The sequence below is a fragment of the Lactuca sativa genome, chromosome 8 (genome assembly GCF_002870075.4).
Source record: "Lactuca sativa cultivar Salinas chromosome 8, Lsat_Salinas_v11, whole genome shotgun sequence".
Taxonomy (NCBI): Eukaryota; Viridiplantae; Streptophyta; class Magnoliopsida; order Asterales; family Asteraceae; genus Lactuca; species Lactuca sativa.
This window is the reverse complement of record NC_056630.2, coordinates 288,727,663-288,749,054: the sequence shown is the minus strand read 5'-3', so window position 1 is coordinate 288,749,054 and position 21,392 is coordinate 288,727,663. Positions and strand designations below refer to the sequence as shown.

At 36.7% G+C, this 21,392-nt stretch overlaps 1 protein-coding gene and 2 long non-coding RNA genes across 5 annotated transcripts; 1 reads left to right on the top strand and 2 right to left on the bottom strand.

Annotated features, from left to right (window-relative positions):
• Window positions 1-6,667: 6,667 nt before the first annotated feature.
• On the bottom strand, window positions 6,668-7,661 carry LOC128127568 (uncharacterized). The gene is made up of 2 exons (XR_008225454.1): window positions 7,246-7,661; window positions 6,668-7,015 (listed from the first exon to the last, which is right to left on the bottom strand). It is a non-coding gene; the product is annotated as an uncharacterized LOC128127568 (long non-coding RNA).
• Window positions 7,660-10,331, top strand: LOC111916961 (uncharacterized). The gene is made up of 2 exons (XR_002858742.2): window positions 7,660-8,048; window positions 10,169-10,331. It is a non-coding gene; the product is annotated as an uncharacterized LOC111916961 (long non-coding RNA).
• A 5,914-nt stretch (window positions 10,332-16,245) lies between these two features.
• Window positions 16,246-19,228, bottom strand: LOC111916960 (uncharacterized). 3 transcript variants are annotated; one of them, XM_023912606.3, is made up of 4 exons: window positions 18,902-19,228; window positions 18,196-18,260; window positions 17,920-18,117; window positions 16,246-17,668 (listed from the first exon to the last, which is right to left on the bottom strand). In XM_023912606.3, the coding sequence occupies exons 1-4, from the start codon at window positions 19,097-19,099 to the stop codon at window positions 16,306-16,308; spliced, it is 1,824 nt and encodes a 607-aa protein (XP_023768374.1). In that variant the 5' UTR covers window positions 19,100-19,228; the 3' UTR covers window positions 16,246-16,305. The 3 variants fall into 3 exon arrangements, with proteins under 3 accessions (XP_023768374.1, XP_023768375.1, XP_042753350.1); XM_023912607.3 differs by having other exon boundaries at window positions 16,246-17,662; window positions 18,902-19,227; XM_042897416.2 differs by lacking the exon at window positions 18,196-18,260 and having other exon boundaries at window positions 18,902-19,039.
• Window positions 19,229-21,392: the final 2,164 nt, after the last annotated feature.

Genomic DNA, 21,392 nt, shown 5'->3' with positions numbered 1-21,392 from the left:
GTCTGAAATCAAATCGAGGGATTAAAAGATTTTTACAAAGAAAATGACTTTCTAAAAGAGAAGATAAAAGAGTTTTGATAAGGAACAAGTGTATGATGTGCGCAACCGGCCGAGCTCAAGTAAGTATTCCCCGAAGTACCCATACAAGTTTATGTTACGTTTAACAGTTTCAGTAGAACAGCATGCTAGTAAAGGACTAAGGATCTAGGAGTGATGCCGTATGTGCCTGCTTTATGTGCTTCAGCCTATGAGAGATGCATGCTAGAATTGAGTAGACAGCAGTAGGAATGTAGGATAGCCTGTTTAGGTTATGTCTGATAGTATGAGCTTAGCATTGTATGCTAGTGCGGTTCCTGTTATGAGAATATGGTTGCTAGAGAGTTGTTCCCTTTTGTTCGAATGATGCTTGCTTTGTGCTTTGTAGGACTCTAAACAATGAGAGTTAGCCATTAGGTGAATACGTCACGTCACATTTGATCAGGGTTGAATAATCTCAGAGTGTTGGATTTGGCCCTATTGCGCAACTCTCGTTTGAGTCTAACCGTTGTAGGGACGATTCTTTTACTCGAAGTATTATATGGGCCTCACCACATGTGATGGTATTCAGGTAATGGCTAATTGGCATTGCAAGGAGGCCTTCAGCAGCTAAGGACCGGATAGGGTGGACTCAGAGGTTTTCCCTAGGGTAAGCCTAGGATGAGGATAACAGTGATCAGCAGTGGTAAAAGGGATTTGGTGGAGTCGAGGCAGTCCTTGAAGAAGGTACGGATAGATGTGGAAGGTAGTATGGGCCCGTACTACTGAAAGCAGAGGATCCGTACCCGAACTGAGGAAGGCCGAGATAAGACCAGGGAGCTTGTAGTAGATGTGATCCCTCAAGAGATATCAGTATCACTAACGGTTGTTATTTATGTATTGTAGAATGGTGGTACTACGCTCGAGGCCAGCAGTTGGCAGTTCAGGAGAGGGATCGGGTTCAAGATCAAGTTCTGAGCCAGTAGATGAGGGGCTACACGATTTCATCGCGTCAGAGATCACCAGGGGCATCCTTGAGTCGACTCCCATTATATTCGGGTCGATCAAGGAAGGGATAGTTGAGTTGATGGAGAATCGCCTCAAGGCGTTCAGGAGCGAACTGGCATCTGGCAAGTCAGGATCTCGCATACTGTCCTTCAAGGACTTCAGGGGCAGTGGTGTGTCGGATTTTCATGGGGCGAAGGACCCCATTGCTTCCAAACAATGGATTGCGGATATTGAGTCCGCACAGCTGACCGGATTTTTCCCCGAGGGGTCGAAGGTACGATTTGCAGTAGGGTGTTTGAGGGACAGGGCTAGAGACTGGTGGGAGTCTGTTGGTGACTCATTGGGAACCTCGGCTGTTGAGGCTATGACATGGTCAGACTTCGTGACCAGGTTCCGAGCAGAGTTTGCGCCAGCTGTAGAGCTTCAGCAGCTGGCCAGGGAGTTTTTGGATATGAGGCAGACCACGGAGACTGTGGCAGAGATCACCGCCAAGTTCCGGGATAGGGCGTTGTTGGTGCCCCAGTATGCGGGTGATGAGGATATGAGGATGACATGCTACCATGACATGCTACGAGCTGATATTTGGGAGCATGTCAGTTTTTCTGCCTGCCATACTCTGGAGTCCATGATTGCAAGTTCAAGGGAAAGGGAGATCGACCTGGAGCACCTCTGGAAGAGGAAGGCAGAGGAGGGGCAGGTTACGGGGGCTTCGGGGAAGAAGCCCAAGGGACCAGGCGCAGGGCCGAAAGGCCAACAGGGGCGAGGTCGCTGCAGGAAATGCGGAAAGACGCAGGAGGGAGCGTGCAAGTTGGGATCGTCAGGCTGCTACAAGTGCGGCAAGTCGGGGCACTATAGCAGGGATTGTACCACCCCTACACCTGTGATACAGACGTCAGAGTTTATGTGTTTCCATTGCAACCAGAGGGGCCACAAAAAGGTCAACTGCCCCCAGTTGACAACAGCAGCGCCAATGAAGGCGCCAACTCCAGCGACCCTGTGGATCACTGATGGACGGCAGGGCAAGGTAGAGGCTCCGGTGGTGAGGAGCCGAGCATTTCAGCTGACTACCGAGGAAGCACGCGCCGCACCCGATGTGGTGACGAGTATGATTCTTTCCCTCTGTTTTATTTATATGATGTTATGATGTTGATATGTGCTCTATGTATATGCGTTTAGGATCGTTCCATGTGAACGGTATCCCAGTTCAGGTGTTGTTTGATTTGGGTGCCACCCGATCGTTTGTTTCTCTTGCGCTTAGCAAGAAGTTCACTAAGTCTTCGGGTATGTTGGATTCCCCTTTAGAGGTAGAGATTGTCGATGATCGATCGGTGCGAGCATCAGCAGTGTTCAGGGATTGCATTCTGAGGTTATTTAAGGAGCGCTACTTGGTAGACTTGGTTCCCATTCCCTTGCGTGGGAACAAGGTGATCATAGGCATGGATTGGTTGAGCCGTAATGGGGTGGTGATAGATTGCGCACATCAGCTAGTGCGAATAAGGACCCCAAGTAGGGGAGAGATGGTGATCCACGGCGAGAGGCCACAACGTGGACCCACAGTATGTTCAGCAGCGAGAGCTAGGCGCTACCTTCAGCAGGGTTGCGCGGGATATGTCGCGTATGTTATGGATACCCGGGAGGCGGGTAAGGCGATGGTGAGCGAGGTTCCGGTGGTGCGAGACTACGTTGATGTGTTCCCAGAGGAGCTTCATGGGATACCTCCGGAGCGACAGGTGGAGTTTAGGATCGACCTAATCCCTGGTGCGGCTCCGATAGCCAAGGCACCGTATCGGTTGGCTCCTCCTGAGATGCAGGAGTTATCTACACAGCTGCAAGAGCTATTAGACAAGGGATTCATTCGAACCGAGCAGTTCACCCTAGGGAGCCCCAATTCTATTTGTGAAGAAGAAGGACGGTTCGCATCGGATGTGTATAGATTACCGAGAGCTGAACAAGGTCACGGTGAAGAGCCGTTACCCGCTCCCGAGGATTGATGACCTCTTTGACCAGCTACAGGGAGCATCTTGGTTCTACAAGATTGATCTGCGTTCAGGATATCACAGATGAGGGTCAGAGAGGAGGATGTGCTTGGACGTGGTGAAGGATTATGATTGCGAGATCCTTTATCACCCAGGGAAGGGCAATGTGGTGGCCGATGTGCTTAGTCGCAAGGTAGCGCCGATCAGAGGTGCGTGCATGAGGATGACGGTGGTGACTCCACTATTAGAGCAAATTCGGGAGGCTCAGCAGGAGGCTATAAAAGAGGAACATCGGAAGAGAGAGCGTATAGTGGATCAGGTTTCCTCTTTCGATTATAATAGCCGAGGATTATTAACATTACACCATAGGGTGTGGGTACCGTATCGCGGAGGCGTGCGCCAAGTTTTGACGGAGGAGGCGCACAAATCCCGATTCTCCATTCATCTCGGGGCGACGAAGATGTATAGAGATATTTTTCTAGACTATTGGTGGCCCTGCATGAAGCGGGATGTAGCTTAGTACGTTGAGCGGTGCTTGACCTGCAGGAAGGTCAAGGCCGAGCATCAGAGACCACATGACAAGATGCAGCCGTTGGATATTCCGCTGTGAAAATGGGAAGACATCACGATGGATTTTATCACCAAGCTTCCCAGGACCGCACGGGGAGTAGATTCTATATAGGTCATCGTGGATTGGTTGACCAAGATCGCCCACTTCATACCGATCCAGGAGAGTATCTCGGCCGAAAAGTTGGCCGATATCTACATCCGAGAGGTGGTGGCGCGACACAGATTAAATAAAATGTTTTATTTATACCCAAAGTTTAGGGCCATATGGGATTAGTATTATTCTTGTGTTTCACTTTGCATGTTTTGACTTCCTGAATAATTAATTATTTCAGAATAATCAAATTATTCGAACGGACCACAGTCGTTCATATGTTGGAAGTAGGTATGAATGAAGACTATGGTGAATTGGTATGTGGATTGTCTAAAGTGTATTAGACATAAGCAAATGTTTGCTGCAATGTTCATGAGTGCTTATGAATATAATTTGAGCATTAGATTAAACCCACGCTCACTTGGATCACTTCATGAATTGTATCACGAATGATTGGTGAGACGATAACATCTTATATTCTTGAAACCGAGATGTGTGAGTTGTATCTTGCGAGTCGGTTACACATTGATAATATGTAAACGCACCAGTAACTTGGTGTTATAAAACATATTGTTGTGTGTGATTCGGTAAGTGAGTGCAAGCAAGAATTGAATCAAAGTTTATCCGTTCCTTTTATCCAAAGTAGGATAAAAGCGATATCTTTGGGCCCCTCGATGATTTAGTGATGGCACCTAAGCGCTTGGCCAAGCCGAGATTAATTTGATGTGTTCAATTGTAGTCTGTTGTCAGTCGTCATAAATCGGAATTCGGGAAATAGTATAGAGAGAATGATTAGAATTCATGTCTTATATCTATACGATATCTAGAATGGAGGAATATATGATCCCTTATCTAAAGGACACGCGTATCTGATAAGATCAGAGTTGACATCGGCTTTTGGAAGCTACGATTGCAGATCAGGATCTGAAGCCATACGCATAATAGTTATTAGACTTATCCAAGTGGGAGACTGTTGGATTAGTGTCTAATTCCATAACTATTTTGGTATGTACTTGACCCGATGGTGCATGGTCCTTTTGGGTTGCCTTCACCAAAGCATCTTGATAGGATGAATTATGGAGAGAAAGAATTAATTATGATTTATTAATATATTATGAGAATAATATATTAAAGGAGAAATCATATTGTTTAATTAATATTAGTCAAGAATTAATTGATAATTAATTTTGTGGCTAAAAGAGATTAATTAAACTTAAGGGACTGGAACTGTAATTATAAGATAATTGCATTTGGGCTATGGATCACCTTGGAATAATAGGTTGGACGAATTCTATGGGGAAACCCATTAGAAATCGTCCAAGGGATATTCTAAAAGGGTTCATGGGCTGCTTAGGGCTTAAGCAGTCAGATTAGGGTTTCCTAGTTGAAAACCCTAATAGCGTACATGTATATATAGTACCCTTAAGCCCCAAAAACGTGGGGAAGAGTTCCACTAGGGTCTCTGGACGTTTTGGGCAGCCTCCTCTCTTCTCATTCTTCATCCTCTTGCTCTTGGTGTTTGTGAGCCATTAGAGGAGTGAGAATTGTGACTCTAAGCTTTATAAAGCCATTACAAAGGAGGATTTGAGATTGTTATTGCTACATAACAATCAAGGTAAGATCTAAACCCCATTCATATGTTAATATGATTAATTGTATGCTAGATCTAGGGTTTAAAGTCTTGGATGAATTGCATGTACAATAGAGAAACCTAGATCCAAGCATTAGGGTTTGCATGAGCACATAGGATGTTCTTATGGCTAAAACCCATCAGTGGTATCAGAGACTTGATTGGTTTCTATTGTATTGATGCCTTGTTCATTTGTTCAAGCTTGAAAATCGATTTTTTGGCCCCCTGACTGATGAACTCGGCGAGTCCATAGAGGAACTTGGTGAGTTCGAGCAAATTTTGGGATTTTTGCCTATTTTGACTTAGGATAATTGCCATAATTGTTTAAAATTAATAAAATACGAATTTTATTGATTCCTTATGATTATATTTGTCAAAATAAAAGATTTTGGTCATCTAATTAGATAATTGTTACCTTATTTGATAAATGTTAAATTATTTGAATTATTTGATCATTATCTTGCAAGAATTTGAACTAGGTCTAATTAGATAACCACCAATTAATTGTTAATTGCCTTATTTGAATTTTGTGATCTAGAATATTCTTGACAAAGTTTGGAAAAGTTTCAAATTAAACCCTTTAGGTTTTATTGTAACAATTGGTAAAGATCGGTCAGTGTTCGGCGGTCAAACCACCACGCACCGCTAGGAATTAATGACCAACTGTGTAAATTTATATTTATAAAATATATTAAAGGTATTGTATTCAAAGTATCTATTGTTGAAGATCGATTGAAAATCACCAAAATTCTAATTTATTTGTGGCGTTAAAAATAAAATTTTGCATCAGATATATCTGAGAATTATGGATAAGATATTTAAATAGATTATGTTTTTCTGATTTCGTAGATATAAACAATGACCAAAACGGACTTTGTATGGGAAAGTTACGACTCTTTAAAGTTATAAAAATCAATATTTATCTGATTTTCTTGAAACAAACCATGCATTGTTTCGTTTGGAATAACTACGAGTCTCGTAAACTGTTTTTGAGCACAATTTTGAATTCAGACTACAGTTTATTAATTTATTATATTTTTAAACTCAACTAAAATCAGACCTGTAAATTCTGTCGAATCCGATCCTATAAATTACGAAACTTTAAACGGATTTTCCCGGAGTTCTACATATCAGATTTAAGATCTGTCTGACTTTTTGGAAACCTTAAAAACGAAGTTATCATTTATCATTTTCAGAAAAATTATTTTATATTCGGATCAAAGTCACACGAATCAAGAAAATTAGAAAATGTCACTATTATAGATATTCCAAATATGACATTGTACTTTGGCACTTTGAGTCATGCTTAGTTGAATATAAACTTTCAACAATATAACTATAGCAACTATATTTATGTTTTCTACCACATTCACTCAATAATACACAAATACATGATTATACATATAAAAATACATATAATATATACATCAATACATAGAATGATTGAAGCATTACATTGCTTCTAAATCTATCTAAAAGTACAACCAATAAATGAAATTGAAAATTATGTTTCTTCTACTCTTCATCTTATCCAAGGCTACACACAATTGAAAACACTTGATCTTTGTTTTATTATCGTTTCTTTTCTCCGATTGTGGCTGTACAAAACCAAAGAGTCAGCAACCTTTTCTTCCATCTTCTTCTTTCTTTCTTCTTTGATTTTGGTTTCCAAGAAACAACAAGAGGCCATCAACCTCTTCTTTTGGTTCTTTTCTTACTTATTCGCTGATAATCAAAACAAAGCCTATATATATATATATATATATATATATATATATATATATATATATATATATATATATATATATATATATATATATATATATATATATATATATATATATATATATATATATCCAATCTTTCATTAGTTCCTATCTAAACAATCAAAGAAGAAGAAGTTTTGTTGTTCTTGTGTCTTATCTGATTAATTGAAACAAACCTCAAACACCCACCTGCTTCGGATTCATTCACCCCTCGTTGGTGAAATGCTTACTACCGGATCAGAGACAAGAATAACCAAGGGAAGCTACCGGAACAGCCTCCTTCTCACCACCACAGATAACAGCAAAAGCCGTTGCTGCCTCCCTATTACCTTCACGAATCGCCGCCGGAGAGCCGACTCTCGCCCTTCTTCCTTCTTAAGTCCGATTGAGCACCGGTGGTACTCCCTTCGATCGGCACCAGTCGCCGCCTCCACTCCCTGGTTCCATTCGCAGGTCGTCACCGGAGATCCCTTCTCCCTTCGTTTTCCTTTGCTGCCGGGAATGATTCATCGGAAACAAGAAAGGCTCGCTGGAATTTGATGTTGGCCCTCAGTTTATGCATCTATTCCTGTTTCACCTTCGATCGACAACCCCCCCCCCCCCCCCCCCCCCCCCCCGTGATGAAAATGTCCGTTCCTTTTCCTTTGGTCGACCTAATGAATGAACTAAGAAGACGCGTTCCTTTTGTCCATCTGATGGATTTGACACATACAGTCCCTGTGTTTAATCCTTTAAATTAAAACTGACCCTTTTCACATAAATCCTTTCAAGGCAAATCATATTGGACTTAGTCTTTACAAAATGGTCCTTATGCTATTTTTAAAAGATCAAAAATAGTCCCTTTTGGTTTAATTCAATACAAAAAGAAATTCTTTGAGTTTGATATTTTACCAAACAAACCCAAAAATATTTTGAAGTCCAAAAGTGGTTAAGTTGCGGTTTCTCACGACAAGCTTCACGAAGCGAGCCTAGATCGAGATCACGCATCAAATGTGAGTTTCTGCGGCCTATCTTTTACAGTTTTAATTTTGGGGGAGAATACATGAGTGTCTATTTAAAGTTTTGATGATTTTTAAGTTTTTATACATAAAATAACATTATACTTTATTATTGGTTAAGATTTTATGATGATAACAATCTAAAAGGTATAAAGCATTAATAAATTATATAAGTAATAGTAGAATGCTATAAATGATATATTTATACCTTGTAGTGATATATTAATTAATATTAATAAAAATCACATGATTATAAGTAGATTGATATGAAGATATAAGTTATTCGATGAATTATAACTGTAATACTCTTCGTATATATGTACACGAGAATATTGAGAAAACATAAAATTATATACATAACAAAATATGTTATTCAAATAAATTGTGTACAACGAAAATGTACATTGTCTTAAACGACTATAAACAAAGATTTGACAAATATATAATAATTAATTGAAAATATAACAAAAATCAATTATTATTATTATTATACTCCCGATCATAATGTGGAAACGATTACTAGGTAAACGATATAATTTATCTTTATAATTATTATAAAAATATAAATCATTTAGCTGTGATATGATACGAAGCTCATCACATATGATAATATAATTAATTCTCGGATTTTTGGGGATTATTACCTATTAAATTATATATCATATAAATTATGCAACTTATCGAACATCGACATAAGTGAGTATTCGGCTACGCGAACGAACATCCTCCTTATCGGCTGAAGTAAGGAACTATTCAAATTATTATCGCCACAATAGTTGAATGCTATGTTAATTTCACTATTTAACTAATTTCACTAAGCTTCGAAAATCTTAATAATCTAAGATTCACGTTAGTGACCCTAGTGAACGACGAATTTTATGAGTTGAAGAACTATCGTCATGGATTTTTGTGGATTGTGTATCCCGTGTGTGTTTGTGGGAGGAATGTATCGAAAGGGGTGAAAGAGAGAGTTTTATGATGGTGTATTTTTCCTTTGTAAGGATCAAATCCTGGAATCGACACCTAGCTCTATAATCGTTAATCCATGAGGAATCATATACTGTAGGTTTATGTACACGACATAGATTTATAATAAAGAACCTTGGTGTAGATCTATTTCTTATGGAAAGATTTATGCTAATGGTTATTTTCCGTCTGTGGTTGCTAGCTACAACTTCGTCTGACGAGGCAACAGGCGTCAAGTGTTTCTTTCTTCGTTACTATACGACTGTTTTTAAACGTTAGTAATGATCTCGATTCCTCCATTTATATTTATATTGTGCCTGTGTGGCTTGTTTATTCTGCCTTTTTGGCTTGTGGAGGAGCGACGAATAGTGTCGGTTATAGACAAATTGATATATTGAAGATTCTATTCGAAGAAGTATAGATCTAGATTGAGTCAATCCTCCCAATTTGGGCCGAGTGTGTAAGAGTGTTCAGGTATTTAACTACCTCTCCCTACGACTCAATTCTCCGTAAGCAGAGACGTTTGAAAGAATATAATTGTAAAGATAATGGTTAACATTTGTCGTTGAAATTATACGAGTGGTAAAAATATGCATTTATAATTTACCGGTTATTGAAAAGTATTTTGGGATGAGTTTGCCCCACTGGTTAAGTGTTGATTTCCAAATTAAGTAAGATAATGCTTAATTAATAATATGACACAGATTTACAAAGTTTATAAAATTCAAAATTTTGAGTTTTACATATAAACTATACGAACGTTTGTACAAAGTTTTAAGAGAAAACTTGGCTATTTTATGTTTACACAAAGTGTGATATGACTTTATTTATATAAATTGGTTTCAAAATCTTTATATAAAGAGCATTTCGATCATGAGAACCGTAAGAATTTGTTATAAGTTTGGTTTACTTATATATTTTACAAATGGTGTATTTTTGGATTTGAGAAAATGACATTTCTAAATGAGTTTAAATATACTTTTATGACGCAATTATTTTATACTTTCGATAGAAAAATATGTGTTTATAAAAGCTGGTCAACCAGATAAATTTTATAAAACATTTTTGGGTGTAAAAATACTTTGTGTCAAAACCTGTAGAACTCACCAACAATTTTTGTTGACGTATTTTAATGCATGTATTCTCAGGTTATTTATAAGGTCAGAAGAGTTTCTACAGAAGATTCTCCGATATTCTTATCATACAAATGTGAACGCCGGATTGTTAGGCGTGTGTAGCGTTTCAGCAATAACTATTGTCAATGTAATTTCCATTTCGGTAGTAATAAAAGATTATATTTCTATTGTTCAATGTATGTTCAATAACTGTGATTACTGGTTTACGTCATGCACCTCGGCGTTTCCGCCGTCGGTCGAGGGTGTGACAGATTGGTATCAGAGCTATTGGCTATAGCGAACTAGTACTTTCTTAGGAAAACACAACTATAGCCTAGGGCTTACTCTTTTAGGTTAGGTATATTCCTTAACCCCATCAATATAGAGCTATATAAACTCGAACCGTCGAATAATAATACAAAGAAAGGTTTTAGGTCAAACGCCTTAGCTAAGTTGATTGTATGTGGGCCGGACCACAACTAGACATAGACTGATCACCTATATTTAGTTATCGTTGGACCGATGAACAATTAAGCTTGGATTCGGTTGTTGATAGACTAAACCACTCGGAATCCATAATATTTAAGGAAAATCACAATTCAAAAACGCTTAAAAATTCTCGAAATTTTTAGTGAACATTGACGAATACTTAGCGAATATTTACTACAAATTCTCATGAAACTATAAGTATCAGAAACATAAATCATGTCTGAAGTTTATCTCAGAATACTAAGTACTCAGCTATGATATTCTATGAATGCATCTGTTAGACCTCATAGGAATACCTTACAAAATATACGCACCTTTGCGAATTGTTTCGAATTCAGCTTAAGTATTTACTTAGTCCGTTTTGTTTTGTTGTGAGTCCAACATAATTGAACCATCCAAGTTCAAAAGGACACCTACGCCTACCCTTCGTCTTTTTTTAGCCTTTTTGAAGGAAAATAAATCGGAATCAATAAAAACGTAAAACCATAGTATTTTGAAAAGTTCAAATCACACCATTATGGTTTTATTAATTAATTAAAGTGTATAATTAAAAGAGATTTAATAAATACATAAAGTTTTGGTTTACAATTTAATTAAATTAAAAGTATAAATATTAAATTTGACCACCTAGTATTTTAAAAGTGTAAAATACACCCTATACTATATATAACATTAAAAGTCTAATATTATATATATGTATGAGTAAAAGTCAGTCTTACCGTTAGTAGGCCTCATTCACGAAGCTGGTCTAAAAGGGGTGTTTAAGAAATTGCCTATAAAATGGCGATTGAATGGGTATCCACTCTTACCCACCGCACTCTTGACTAGTGGAGGGTCGTTAGCCGAACGGGTAGGATATGACAAAAACCTTCCATTATAAGTATAATGAAGTACAAAAGTAACTAAATGTTTTTAAAAATTCTCAATCTTAGTTACTTTAGGCAAAAGTGAATTGATGCAATTCCATGAAATTACACTTCGTGCCCTTGCGAAGACGTTAGTAGAGCGTGAGTGGTTAACCGGCACACTAAATGGTTCTAAGCAAAGGTAGCAAAGGGTGAATCAATGTTTGTCATAGTTCGGTGGAGCGTGTGTGGTTAACCGGCACATCAAATAGGTGACTGTAACATGTGGGGGCACCATGTAAGTTTGCATGGTTATTCACACCCTGTTTTGTGATCCTCGGCATCTCAGTCACAAATCGAGGGGCATATCGAGATTTAAACATGCCATTGAAAAGTTCAATGAATCTCAAAGAATCTAGGAGTTTTCAAAGCATTTAAAACTTAATCTGTTTTCGTTTTTCATGGTGGAAAATTAGTGAATCGTCATTCACTTACCTTCAAATGTTCTGCAGTTTGGGTTACGACATCCCTCACCCAAGTTGTGGAATATTGTGTTGGGTCCTAGCCTTAGTATCTCATTTGGGTGATTTATTAAGGACTCAGTCAATTAACTAACTTGAATTTATTTTCTCCCGTTTTGTAGATGTCAAAGTACGACAACTATGGTATTCCCAAATCCCGTGGAACAAGCTTTCCACATGAAGATGATATTCCACGATTCGATCGAGGAACAAGAGATCATGCTTCACATCCTCCACCCCCTCCAATTATTCTCCCTAACCCACAAGTTTGAAGGCTTGAAAAGTTCAAGCTCACTCAAGCCCTTTTGGCAAGTAAACATGAAGAAGGGAAGTCGGTGTGTGCACACATCCTAGAGATGAAGTCACACATTGATAGGTTAAGAATGTTGGGATCCGTTGTCTGTGAGGAGCTGGCTATTGACTGGGTTCTTCAGTCGCTTCCTAACTCATATAGTGAGTTCTTAAGAGAGTACTATATGATGAACCACGACGTGACCCTTATAGATCTGACCTACATGCTTATTGCTGTTGAATCAGCAATGGTTTGGCCCACTGGAAAAGCAAAGTTGATTGGTGAATCTTCCTTCCAGACCTCTATGGATATAGGCAATGGAAACGAAAGGCATGCCATGATTGAAAGGTTTGATCATAAGAGAAAGGCAAAGTCTGAAGTAGTTCCATGTGCTATTCCAAAAGAGTCAACTTGATTTTATTACCAAGAGAAGGGGCATTAGAGACGAAGCTGCCCTATTTACCTAAGAGATCTAAGAGATGGGAGAGTCAAAACGTATCGCTCTACTTTAGGTAAAATCCATTAACTAACTCCTTTTAAGTTCCTATTCTAGATTCTTAAGACATGATGTGATAAGATTACAATTAATGTTTTGTAGGATCGAAGAAAAGAAAGGAAGCTTAAGGGAAGAAGTGAGCTGAATCTAATCATCAAGAAATGGATTTCGATTGCATTGCTTGAAGATTAGAATTTTGAGCTACTACTTGGAGTTAGAATAGATTGCTATGAAATATGTATTAACATAGTTTTTCAATGAATTGCATTGTAAGGACAAATTTTTCCGCAATAAAATAAATTTTTATTTTATATTATTTATTTATCCTTACAATGGCGTGTATGAAAAATTGATGTTTGAATGTTTCTATTATCAGCAATAATGGATTTGATTCTTAATTATGTTATTTGTGGAAATGTCAAGAATTTACCAAATAGGGAGAGTTTCTCATCGCCCAAGTTTCAATTGGACAGAAACTTGGAATCATGCAACTTGGTTGCATGATGAATGAGAAATTTCATATTTGGAAATTAGACTAATTCGTTGATAAAGTGTCAAATGAAGGACTAAGAGATCGAGTACACAAAGTTGTGTGTTGATCAAGTCCACCACAAGAGTAACAAAGATATTCGTCATGATTTACTAAAGGTTTAGTAAATATGATTATACTTATAAGATTAAGTATAATTCTGAATTGATTGAAAGAGTTTAAATCAATAACAGAACGAATAAGAAGAATCAAGTAGGCAGAAAGATAAAAGTTTCTCTATTCTAAGAAGAAGGGCGAGTACATTTTATTATGTTTTATGATAGGTCTTAATGATTAAGAACCATATCTCAATTGATCCTCTAAGTAAGTCTTAGTATAATTGTATGTCTGAGAAGAGGAAGGGGAGGCCAGCACCCAGATATGTTCGTCAGCACCCAGATATGCTAGTCAGTATCCAGTCTAGAGGACTGAAGGGGAGGCCAGCACCCAGATATGCTAGTCATTATCTGGTCGAGAGGACCGAAGGGGTAGGTCGGGCACCCAGATATGCCTGGCAATATATGTACGTTATGTGATTATATGGTATGTGGTACAGTGGGGGAACTCACTAAGCTTCGTGCTTACAATTTGCAGTTTTGGTTTCAGGTACCTCTTCGTTGAAGGAGAATGAGCTGACGCGGTAGTGGCACACCATGCACACACTGTTTTCCGCATTTATGGGATTGTTCTGGGATTTACACTCTGACATTTTGATTGATTACATGTTTTGGTTTTCAGACATGGTTTACGTTTATGAAATGTTTTGATTAGACAATGTTTATTTACAAATGATTTTACTAAGTGTTGTTTGAAAAATGAAATTTTTAGACGTGAAAAATGGGTTGTTACAAAAGAACACAAACTAAGAAAAGTCATCTAAATATGATGAACTAATGTTTCATTTTTTAAAACATCATTTCTATCAAAGTAGCTCCTTTCTCAAAATAAAAATGTCACTTAGGGTTGTTGATACAGAGAACTTCTCTTCTTTTCTCTTCTTTATTTTTTCTTTCTTTGCCAAAACACACAACGTAAGTTACAAATCGTAATAACTACTTCTTAATGACGTAAAAACCTTGTTACAATAACTATGATTTTGTTTTTATTTATAATCAAAATAATAAAATTTGGAAAAATATATAGAAAACGTTGTATAATTTTAAGACCAAACATTGAATAGTCAAGATGACATGATTAAATCATTTTCATTGTCACGCTATCATTCTCACTTCATCTTTTATTCCGTCTGTCATATGTGTTAGGGCGGAGGGAACTCCATTCCTAGCCACAAATCGATTTTTTATCTTCCTACTCCATCCCAAAACTATGAAAATGACAATTTTTCTATCTTACAACATCCGATACATTTTCTTTTTATTAAAATGCTTAAAAATGGAGACTAAATAAATAAACTCGAAACAAACATTACAACTAAATAAATAGTACCATACTATAAAGATACAACTAGTAGTCTAGGTTTGGTACGTAAAGTATTTACAATATGTTCCACAAGATCTAATCGCAGATTGTTGTGAGTTTTTGACAACACAATTCCTCAATAGTATCTTGATTTACTTTTAGACCTTTTTGATCGGTTGGACGATCGTTTTCTAAAAATGGACATATTGTTAGACCTTCGTCTTTTAAAATCATATTGTGTAATATAATGCAAGCGTACATTGTATTTTTATTTTTTCTAGGATCCATTGCCCGTGCAGGGTTTCAAAATACACACCAACTACTTTTAAGAACACCAAAAATTTGTTCCAAGTCCTTCCTTGCTGATTTGTGTGTTGCATTGAACTTTTTTCATTTATCGTCATCTAGATAGGTAAATGCTTTCACAAAAGTAGCTCAATTGGGGTAAATCTCATCTGCAAGATAATAACCATGTTTGTATTGTACTTTGTTAACCTGGAAACTCTGGACTCACCGATGACGTTAAGAAGAGAACGCATCGACGGGTTAAAGGTGGAAGGGAGATGTGGTGGTGGTGGGGTGGGGGGGGGGGATTCTGTACAATGGAAGGCGAGTGTAGACGCACCGATGATGTTGGATGGTTTTCTGATGAAGGTTGTGGATGATAAAAAGGTCTTGTAATTTGGGAATGGGTCAAGAGGAGTGAATGGGGAAGAGAAAAGTAGTAGGGTGTTTTTTTTTAAGTGTTGAAAATATTAAAATAGATAATAAAAATGAAAAATAAGTTATAAGTGCATAATAGTCTTTTCAAAATAGATAGGGACCAAAATCATTAAAAATATCCAAAATTATACCACTGATACAACACTAAATGTTTTAAATGTTTTTGGACCGAAAACATATATTTTTGACAACCAAAATACTATTTTTGCAATTTTATCTATTTATTATATAATATTGATTTATTTTTGGATTTAAAATAAAGAACACAAACTAAGAAAAGTCATCCGAAGTAAACGAACTAATGTTTCATTTTTTAAAACATCATTGATATAAGTAGCTCATTTCTCAAATAAAAATGTCATTTAGGGTTGTTGATATAGAGAACTTCTCTTCTTTATTTTTCTTTCTTTGCCAAAACACACAACATAAGTTACAAATCGTAATAACTACTTCTTAATGACGTTAAAACCTTGTTATTACCATAACTATGATTTTGTTTTTATTTATTATCAAAATAATAAAATTTGGAAAATTATATAGAAAACACAATTATAAGACCAAACATTGAATAATCAAGATGACATGATTGAATCATTTTCATTGTCACGCTATCATTCCCCCTTCATCTTTTATTCCATCTCTCATATGTGTTAGGGCGGAGGGAACTCCATTCCTAGCCACAAATCGATTTTTTCTCTTCCTACTCCATCCCAAAACCATGAAAATGACAATTTTTCTATCTCACAACATCCGATACATTTTCTTTTTATTAAAATGCTTAAAAATGGAGAGTAAATAAATAAACTCGAAACAAACATTACAACTAAATAAATAGTATCATACTATAAAGATACAACTAGTAGTCTAGGTTGGGTACGCAAGTATTTACAATATGTTCCACAATATCTAATCGCAGATTGTTGTGAGTTTCTTGACAACGCAATTCCTCAATAGTATCTTGATTTACTTTTAGACCTTTTTGATCGGTTGGACGATCATTTTCTAAAAATGGACATATTGCTAGACCTTCGTCTTTTAAAATCATATTGTGTAATATAATGCAAGCGTACATTGTATTTTTAATTTTTCTAGGATCCATTGCCCGTGCAGGGTTTCGAAATACACGCCAACTACTTTTAAGGACACCAAAAATTTGTTCCAAGTCCCTCCTTGCCGATTCATGTGTTGCATTGAACTTTTTTCGTTTATCGTCGTCTAGATAGGTAAATGCTTTCACAAAAGTAGCCCAATTGGGGTAAATCTCATCAGCAAGATAATAACCATGCTTGTATTTTACTTTGTTAACTTGGAAAGGACACGTGGATGCGGTTCCATTTACTTCTTCATTAAATAATGGCCATTGATTGAGAACATTGATGTCGTTGTTGGAACCAGCGACATCAAAGAATGCATGCCAAATCCATAAATCTTGCGAGACTACTGCTTCGAGCATAATTGTTGGGAACTCGAGATCACCTCTCATGTATTGTCCTCGCCATACTGTTGGACAATTCCTCCAAGTCCAATGTGTATAACCAATAGTGCCTAGCATTCCAGGAAATCCATATTTTGATTCATGTGCCGCATACAAAAGTTGTATGTCACTAACACTCGGTTTACGCAAATATTCTTGTCCATACAATTGAATAATACTTGTACAAAAGTTTTGCAGACTTTCACGTGAAGTTCTTTCGGACAAACTCAAGTACTCATTATATTCGTTCGGAATTGTCCCGTATGCTAGTTGACATATTGCAGATATGCATTTTTGTAACGGACTGAAACCCCTTTTGCCTCTAGCATCCCATGATAATCTAAAATATGGAAATTCTCTCTCCATATCATCAACTATTCGCAGGAATAATTCTCTTCGCATTCGGAATCCTTTTTTGAAAATCTCATCACCATATACAGGATTCTCACCGAAATAATCTTGCACGAGTCGATCATGTGAAGCTTCACGATCTATTGTTGTTGTATTTATTGGCTCGCTTGAACTTGCAGTATCATGAAAAAGAAGGAATGTAGCTTGAGCAATTGTTGACAAAACGTGACTATTACACACATATGTATTGGATGATGACACGTCCTCCGAACTTGATGATGAAGATAAATGCCAATATGAAGAATACGCAAAGTCCGAACTTGATGAAGAAGATGATGAATCCATTTGGCTAAGTAATCTCACAACTTCACCTTCAACACCGCTCACCCTATGACTCCCAAAGCGAGGCAAAGAACAAATTTAATAAGGGACTTTCTTGGAATTTCAATATTTTAGTTAGATTACGATTTTATTTTCTAAAAGTAACTAGAAAACACTTTTTTGTTATAATATTTTAATTCTATAATTATAACTTAATAATATACAAAATAGTGAATTCGTAAGAAAAAGCATTTTATTCCATTCCATCCAACCAAACAGACCCTTTAGTGTATCATAAATTTTAAAAAAGATTGCATGACTTACTTTGAACTCTGAAGTTTTCTTTTCTTGGAAACAGTTTCTACAGATGAAGATTCATCTTCCAACTTTTCCTCTTCATTTGGTAGAAGAAGCATGGCATTACTTACAGGTTCCTTCCTGTTGACCTCCACATAGTCAACCAAATTACCTGCATCTCCCCCCTCTATTGCTTCAGCCAAACCCATCTCTTTCCTTTTTACACTGAAGTAACAAACATATGTCCACTTGTTAAAGAACCAGTTACATGTTTATATAAAAAAATAAAAAAATTAAGCTGACCAAAGAATTTCCTTGTCCTTCAGGATTCGAGTTGACTCAGATGGTGGTAACACAAAGCCATCCATCTGAAAAAGAAAAAAGTTATAAATTTGATTACAGTTTCATTTTTTTCATCTCCGTTTGTAAAGTACTAGGTTGGATGTAACATCACATTCACATCCTAAATTACTTGTGATTCTCAACTGTGATCCCTTTATAAACCATTTTCGGATTTTCCCACCATTAGTTTAATTGTTTTGGAGGTTACCCATTTGCAGATTTAAGAATTCAGCATCCTCATTACATATGGTATGAGAGATTAGGTTTGATTTCGTAACATGCCTTTCAGTTTAACCTGTAAATTAAGAGGAGATAGCTTTGGTTTCTGTTCAAAGCTCAAAAGGGTTTAGGTATTTCAAGGTTATTTACACTGGTTTGATGTTCAATACAAGAATTTAGATTGCATAACTGAGAATTGTAAACAGATGCTAACAAAACAGCTCTGAGAATTGTAAACGACGGATTGTTTATTATCAAGAAAGGTTCTTTGATTATTTATTATTATCTTTTTGAATGAAACTGAGAAGAGTATATATAATTTTTACGCCAAATTAGCTTTGAGAGAAAACTCATAACATTCGTTGATATGCAATTTAGAGTGAAATTAGGTTTTGTGCATTTCTGCATTAGCATCGATAGATTGGGGTAGATAGGGAAAGAGAATTACGTAGAGGAGGATGCCATTAGGGCACGAATCACGAAGGTTGAAACTGTGAAGAAGATGATTGCAGACGTCGGAGATTTTCTGATGTTGGTTTGGTTCGACTAGAAGCCAACTCTGGTTCATACCGTCGGATCGTTGTGCTTCGCTAAGAAGTGAACCATCTTCGAACACCAAACGAAGCCTTATCGACTGCGTCTCCATTTGTAACACCACTTGGATAGAGCACAAGTAAGCCTTAAAACCCCATCAATCGTCATCATAAACCTAAAACCCCGGTGTCAGAGCTGGTGAACAGTGAACAGAGACCGGTGTTTGAGATTGTTTATTGAAAAAACAATAAGTGGTCCTCTTTGTCTTTTTCAAAATATGAAGTTTAGTTCCGTGATTTAAAAACATCATAGATGATCCCTATGCTTTCAAAATTTTTGACGATTGGTCCTTATTGCTAACTTCGTTAAGTTTTGTCCGTTAAGTAAAGGGCATTTTCGTCATTTCACTCCCACAGGGACCATTTATAATGTTTTCTCGTTTTTTTAAAGAAGAAATTAAATATATAAAAGGTCTCTCTCTCTCTCTCTCTCTCTCTCTCTCAAATTGACAACAATAATAATGGGGTAAGGTCTGGTTCCTAAATTCCTCCGGTTCTTGAATAAATGTTGTAAATCAAAAGATGCAACCGCAATGACATTCCTTTTCTTCAACCGATTCTAGAAAATCAAAGCATCCAAAATCGATAGAGTATTTACATTTTGATTTGGACTTGTTAGACCATAAAATAGCAAAGAATTTGGCTTGAGACGTTATCAGAACCTGGTTCGAAGATGCTTATGTGAAATCGACACCTTTCCGGCCACACAACGAAGTCTTTGGGGTTTTTGATGGTGTCGTGATGGAGAAGAAGGTTGGCCGATCTCCTCCATCGATTTCATCAGGAACCACTTACGATTTCTAGGGCTAGTCGAATTCATCAGGTTTGGATCTGCCTTCGATTTCATTATGAACAAGTACTCATTTGATTCTTGGATAAACACATCTTCAAAGATATAGAATGATTTCGAGAGGTAGGCGGTGAAACAGATGAAGATTTTGGTAGTTGAATTCTGGCACTTATAACTCCACTTCCTCCCATCTTAGTTTTCTAGTCACAACCAACACATTCTGGTTCTTCTTCCTCAATATAAACTCAATGGAAATCATTTGTGGGCTTTTTTCTCAGTGGTAACTTAAGAATCAAAATCCTAAATTCGAATCAAACACTGAAATCGTGTTTGTTTTTGTTTTCGTAAATCAATTTGAGATAGTGTGTGGGTATTCTGATTTCTGGAAATCGATTTGTATGTGGGTGTTTATCTCTCACTGTTCATCAGATATAAATAGTTATTCCATTAGCTACGATAACAATCAACAAAAACTCTGGTTCAAGGTAGTTGCATTAGTTCTTCATCAATATCATCAAACAAAATAAGGACATAGCTATATTACCATTGATACCCAATTCACTCTTCCTGCAGTGAAAGAGGAGATAGAGATGATGAAAAACCCACAAAAAGAAACTTGTTGTTTTCTTCGAACCATATCTGATCTTTGTTGGGTTTTCCAGATTTTGATTATTTTTTGTTTTGTATTTTTGGTTCCCAGATCTCCATTTTGGAAAGCTGTTATGTGTATGTATGAATGAAAGAGGGGTAAAAATGGTTGAGCTGGAAAAAAGATGTAATGGGGAGAGAAAGACCTTTTATATAATTAATTATATTTAATTTCTTTTTTTAAATACGAAAAATATCATAAATGGTCCCTATGGTAGTGAAATGACGAAAATGTCCTTCAGTTAACGGACAACACTTAACGGAGTAAGTAATAAGGACCAATCGTCAAAAGTTTCGAAAGCACATGGACCACCTATGATGTTTTTAAACCACGGGGACTAAACTTCAGATTTTGGGAAACCATAGGGACCATTTATGATGTTTTTTCTTGTTTATTTAAGCGGAATCTCAAAGAAATGATAATTATTTTTTTGTTTTTGTTCATATTTATTTAATTTTTTTTATATATATAGGTAATAAATTTATTGTAAGTGTTCAAATACATGTCATATAAATGGCAAAAATAGTTACACAGGAGGGTAATTTTTTTTTTGTTCATGTTCGACCATCCAACTTGTTAAAGTTGTTCATATAATAGCATTGTTTCAGAAATTTAAATCGGTCACCAGTTATTACCCTTAATATACTAAATTACTAATATTGATACAAAAACTCTTAATATATATCAAGTAAGAAAACACAATCAACCAACTAACACATAGTAGCATATAAATCAATTATCTAAACTATGTTAGTTTCCGGTTGAACCGGTCAATTCAACCAAGAATTTCCCTACATCAAGTGAACTGATCTGATGACTAGTTTCTGGTTTGACTGTTAATTCAACCAAGAATTTCCTTACATCTGGTGAACCGTGCTGGTGACTAGTTTCCAGTTCAACTGTCGGT

Coding starts and splice junctions, on each gene's coding strand:
- LOC111916960 (XM_023912606.3), bottom strand. CDS start 19,099: ATGGAGACGCAGTCGATAAGGCTTCGTTTGGTGTTCGAAGATGGTTCA. Junction 18,261..18,901: donor CTAATGGCATCCTCCTCTAC/GTAATTCTCTTT, acceptor TTTCTTTTTCAG/ATGGATGGCTTTGTGTTACC. Junction 17,669..17,919: donor AGAAAACTTCAGAGTTCAAA/GTAAGTCATGCA, acceptor TCGCTTTGGGAG/TCATAGGGTGAGCGGTGTTG.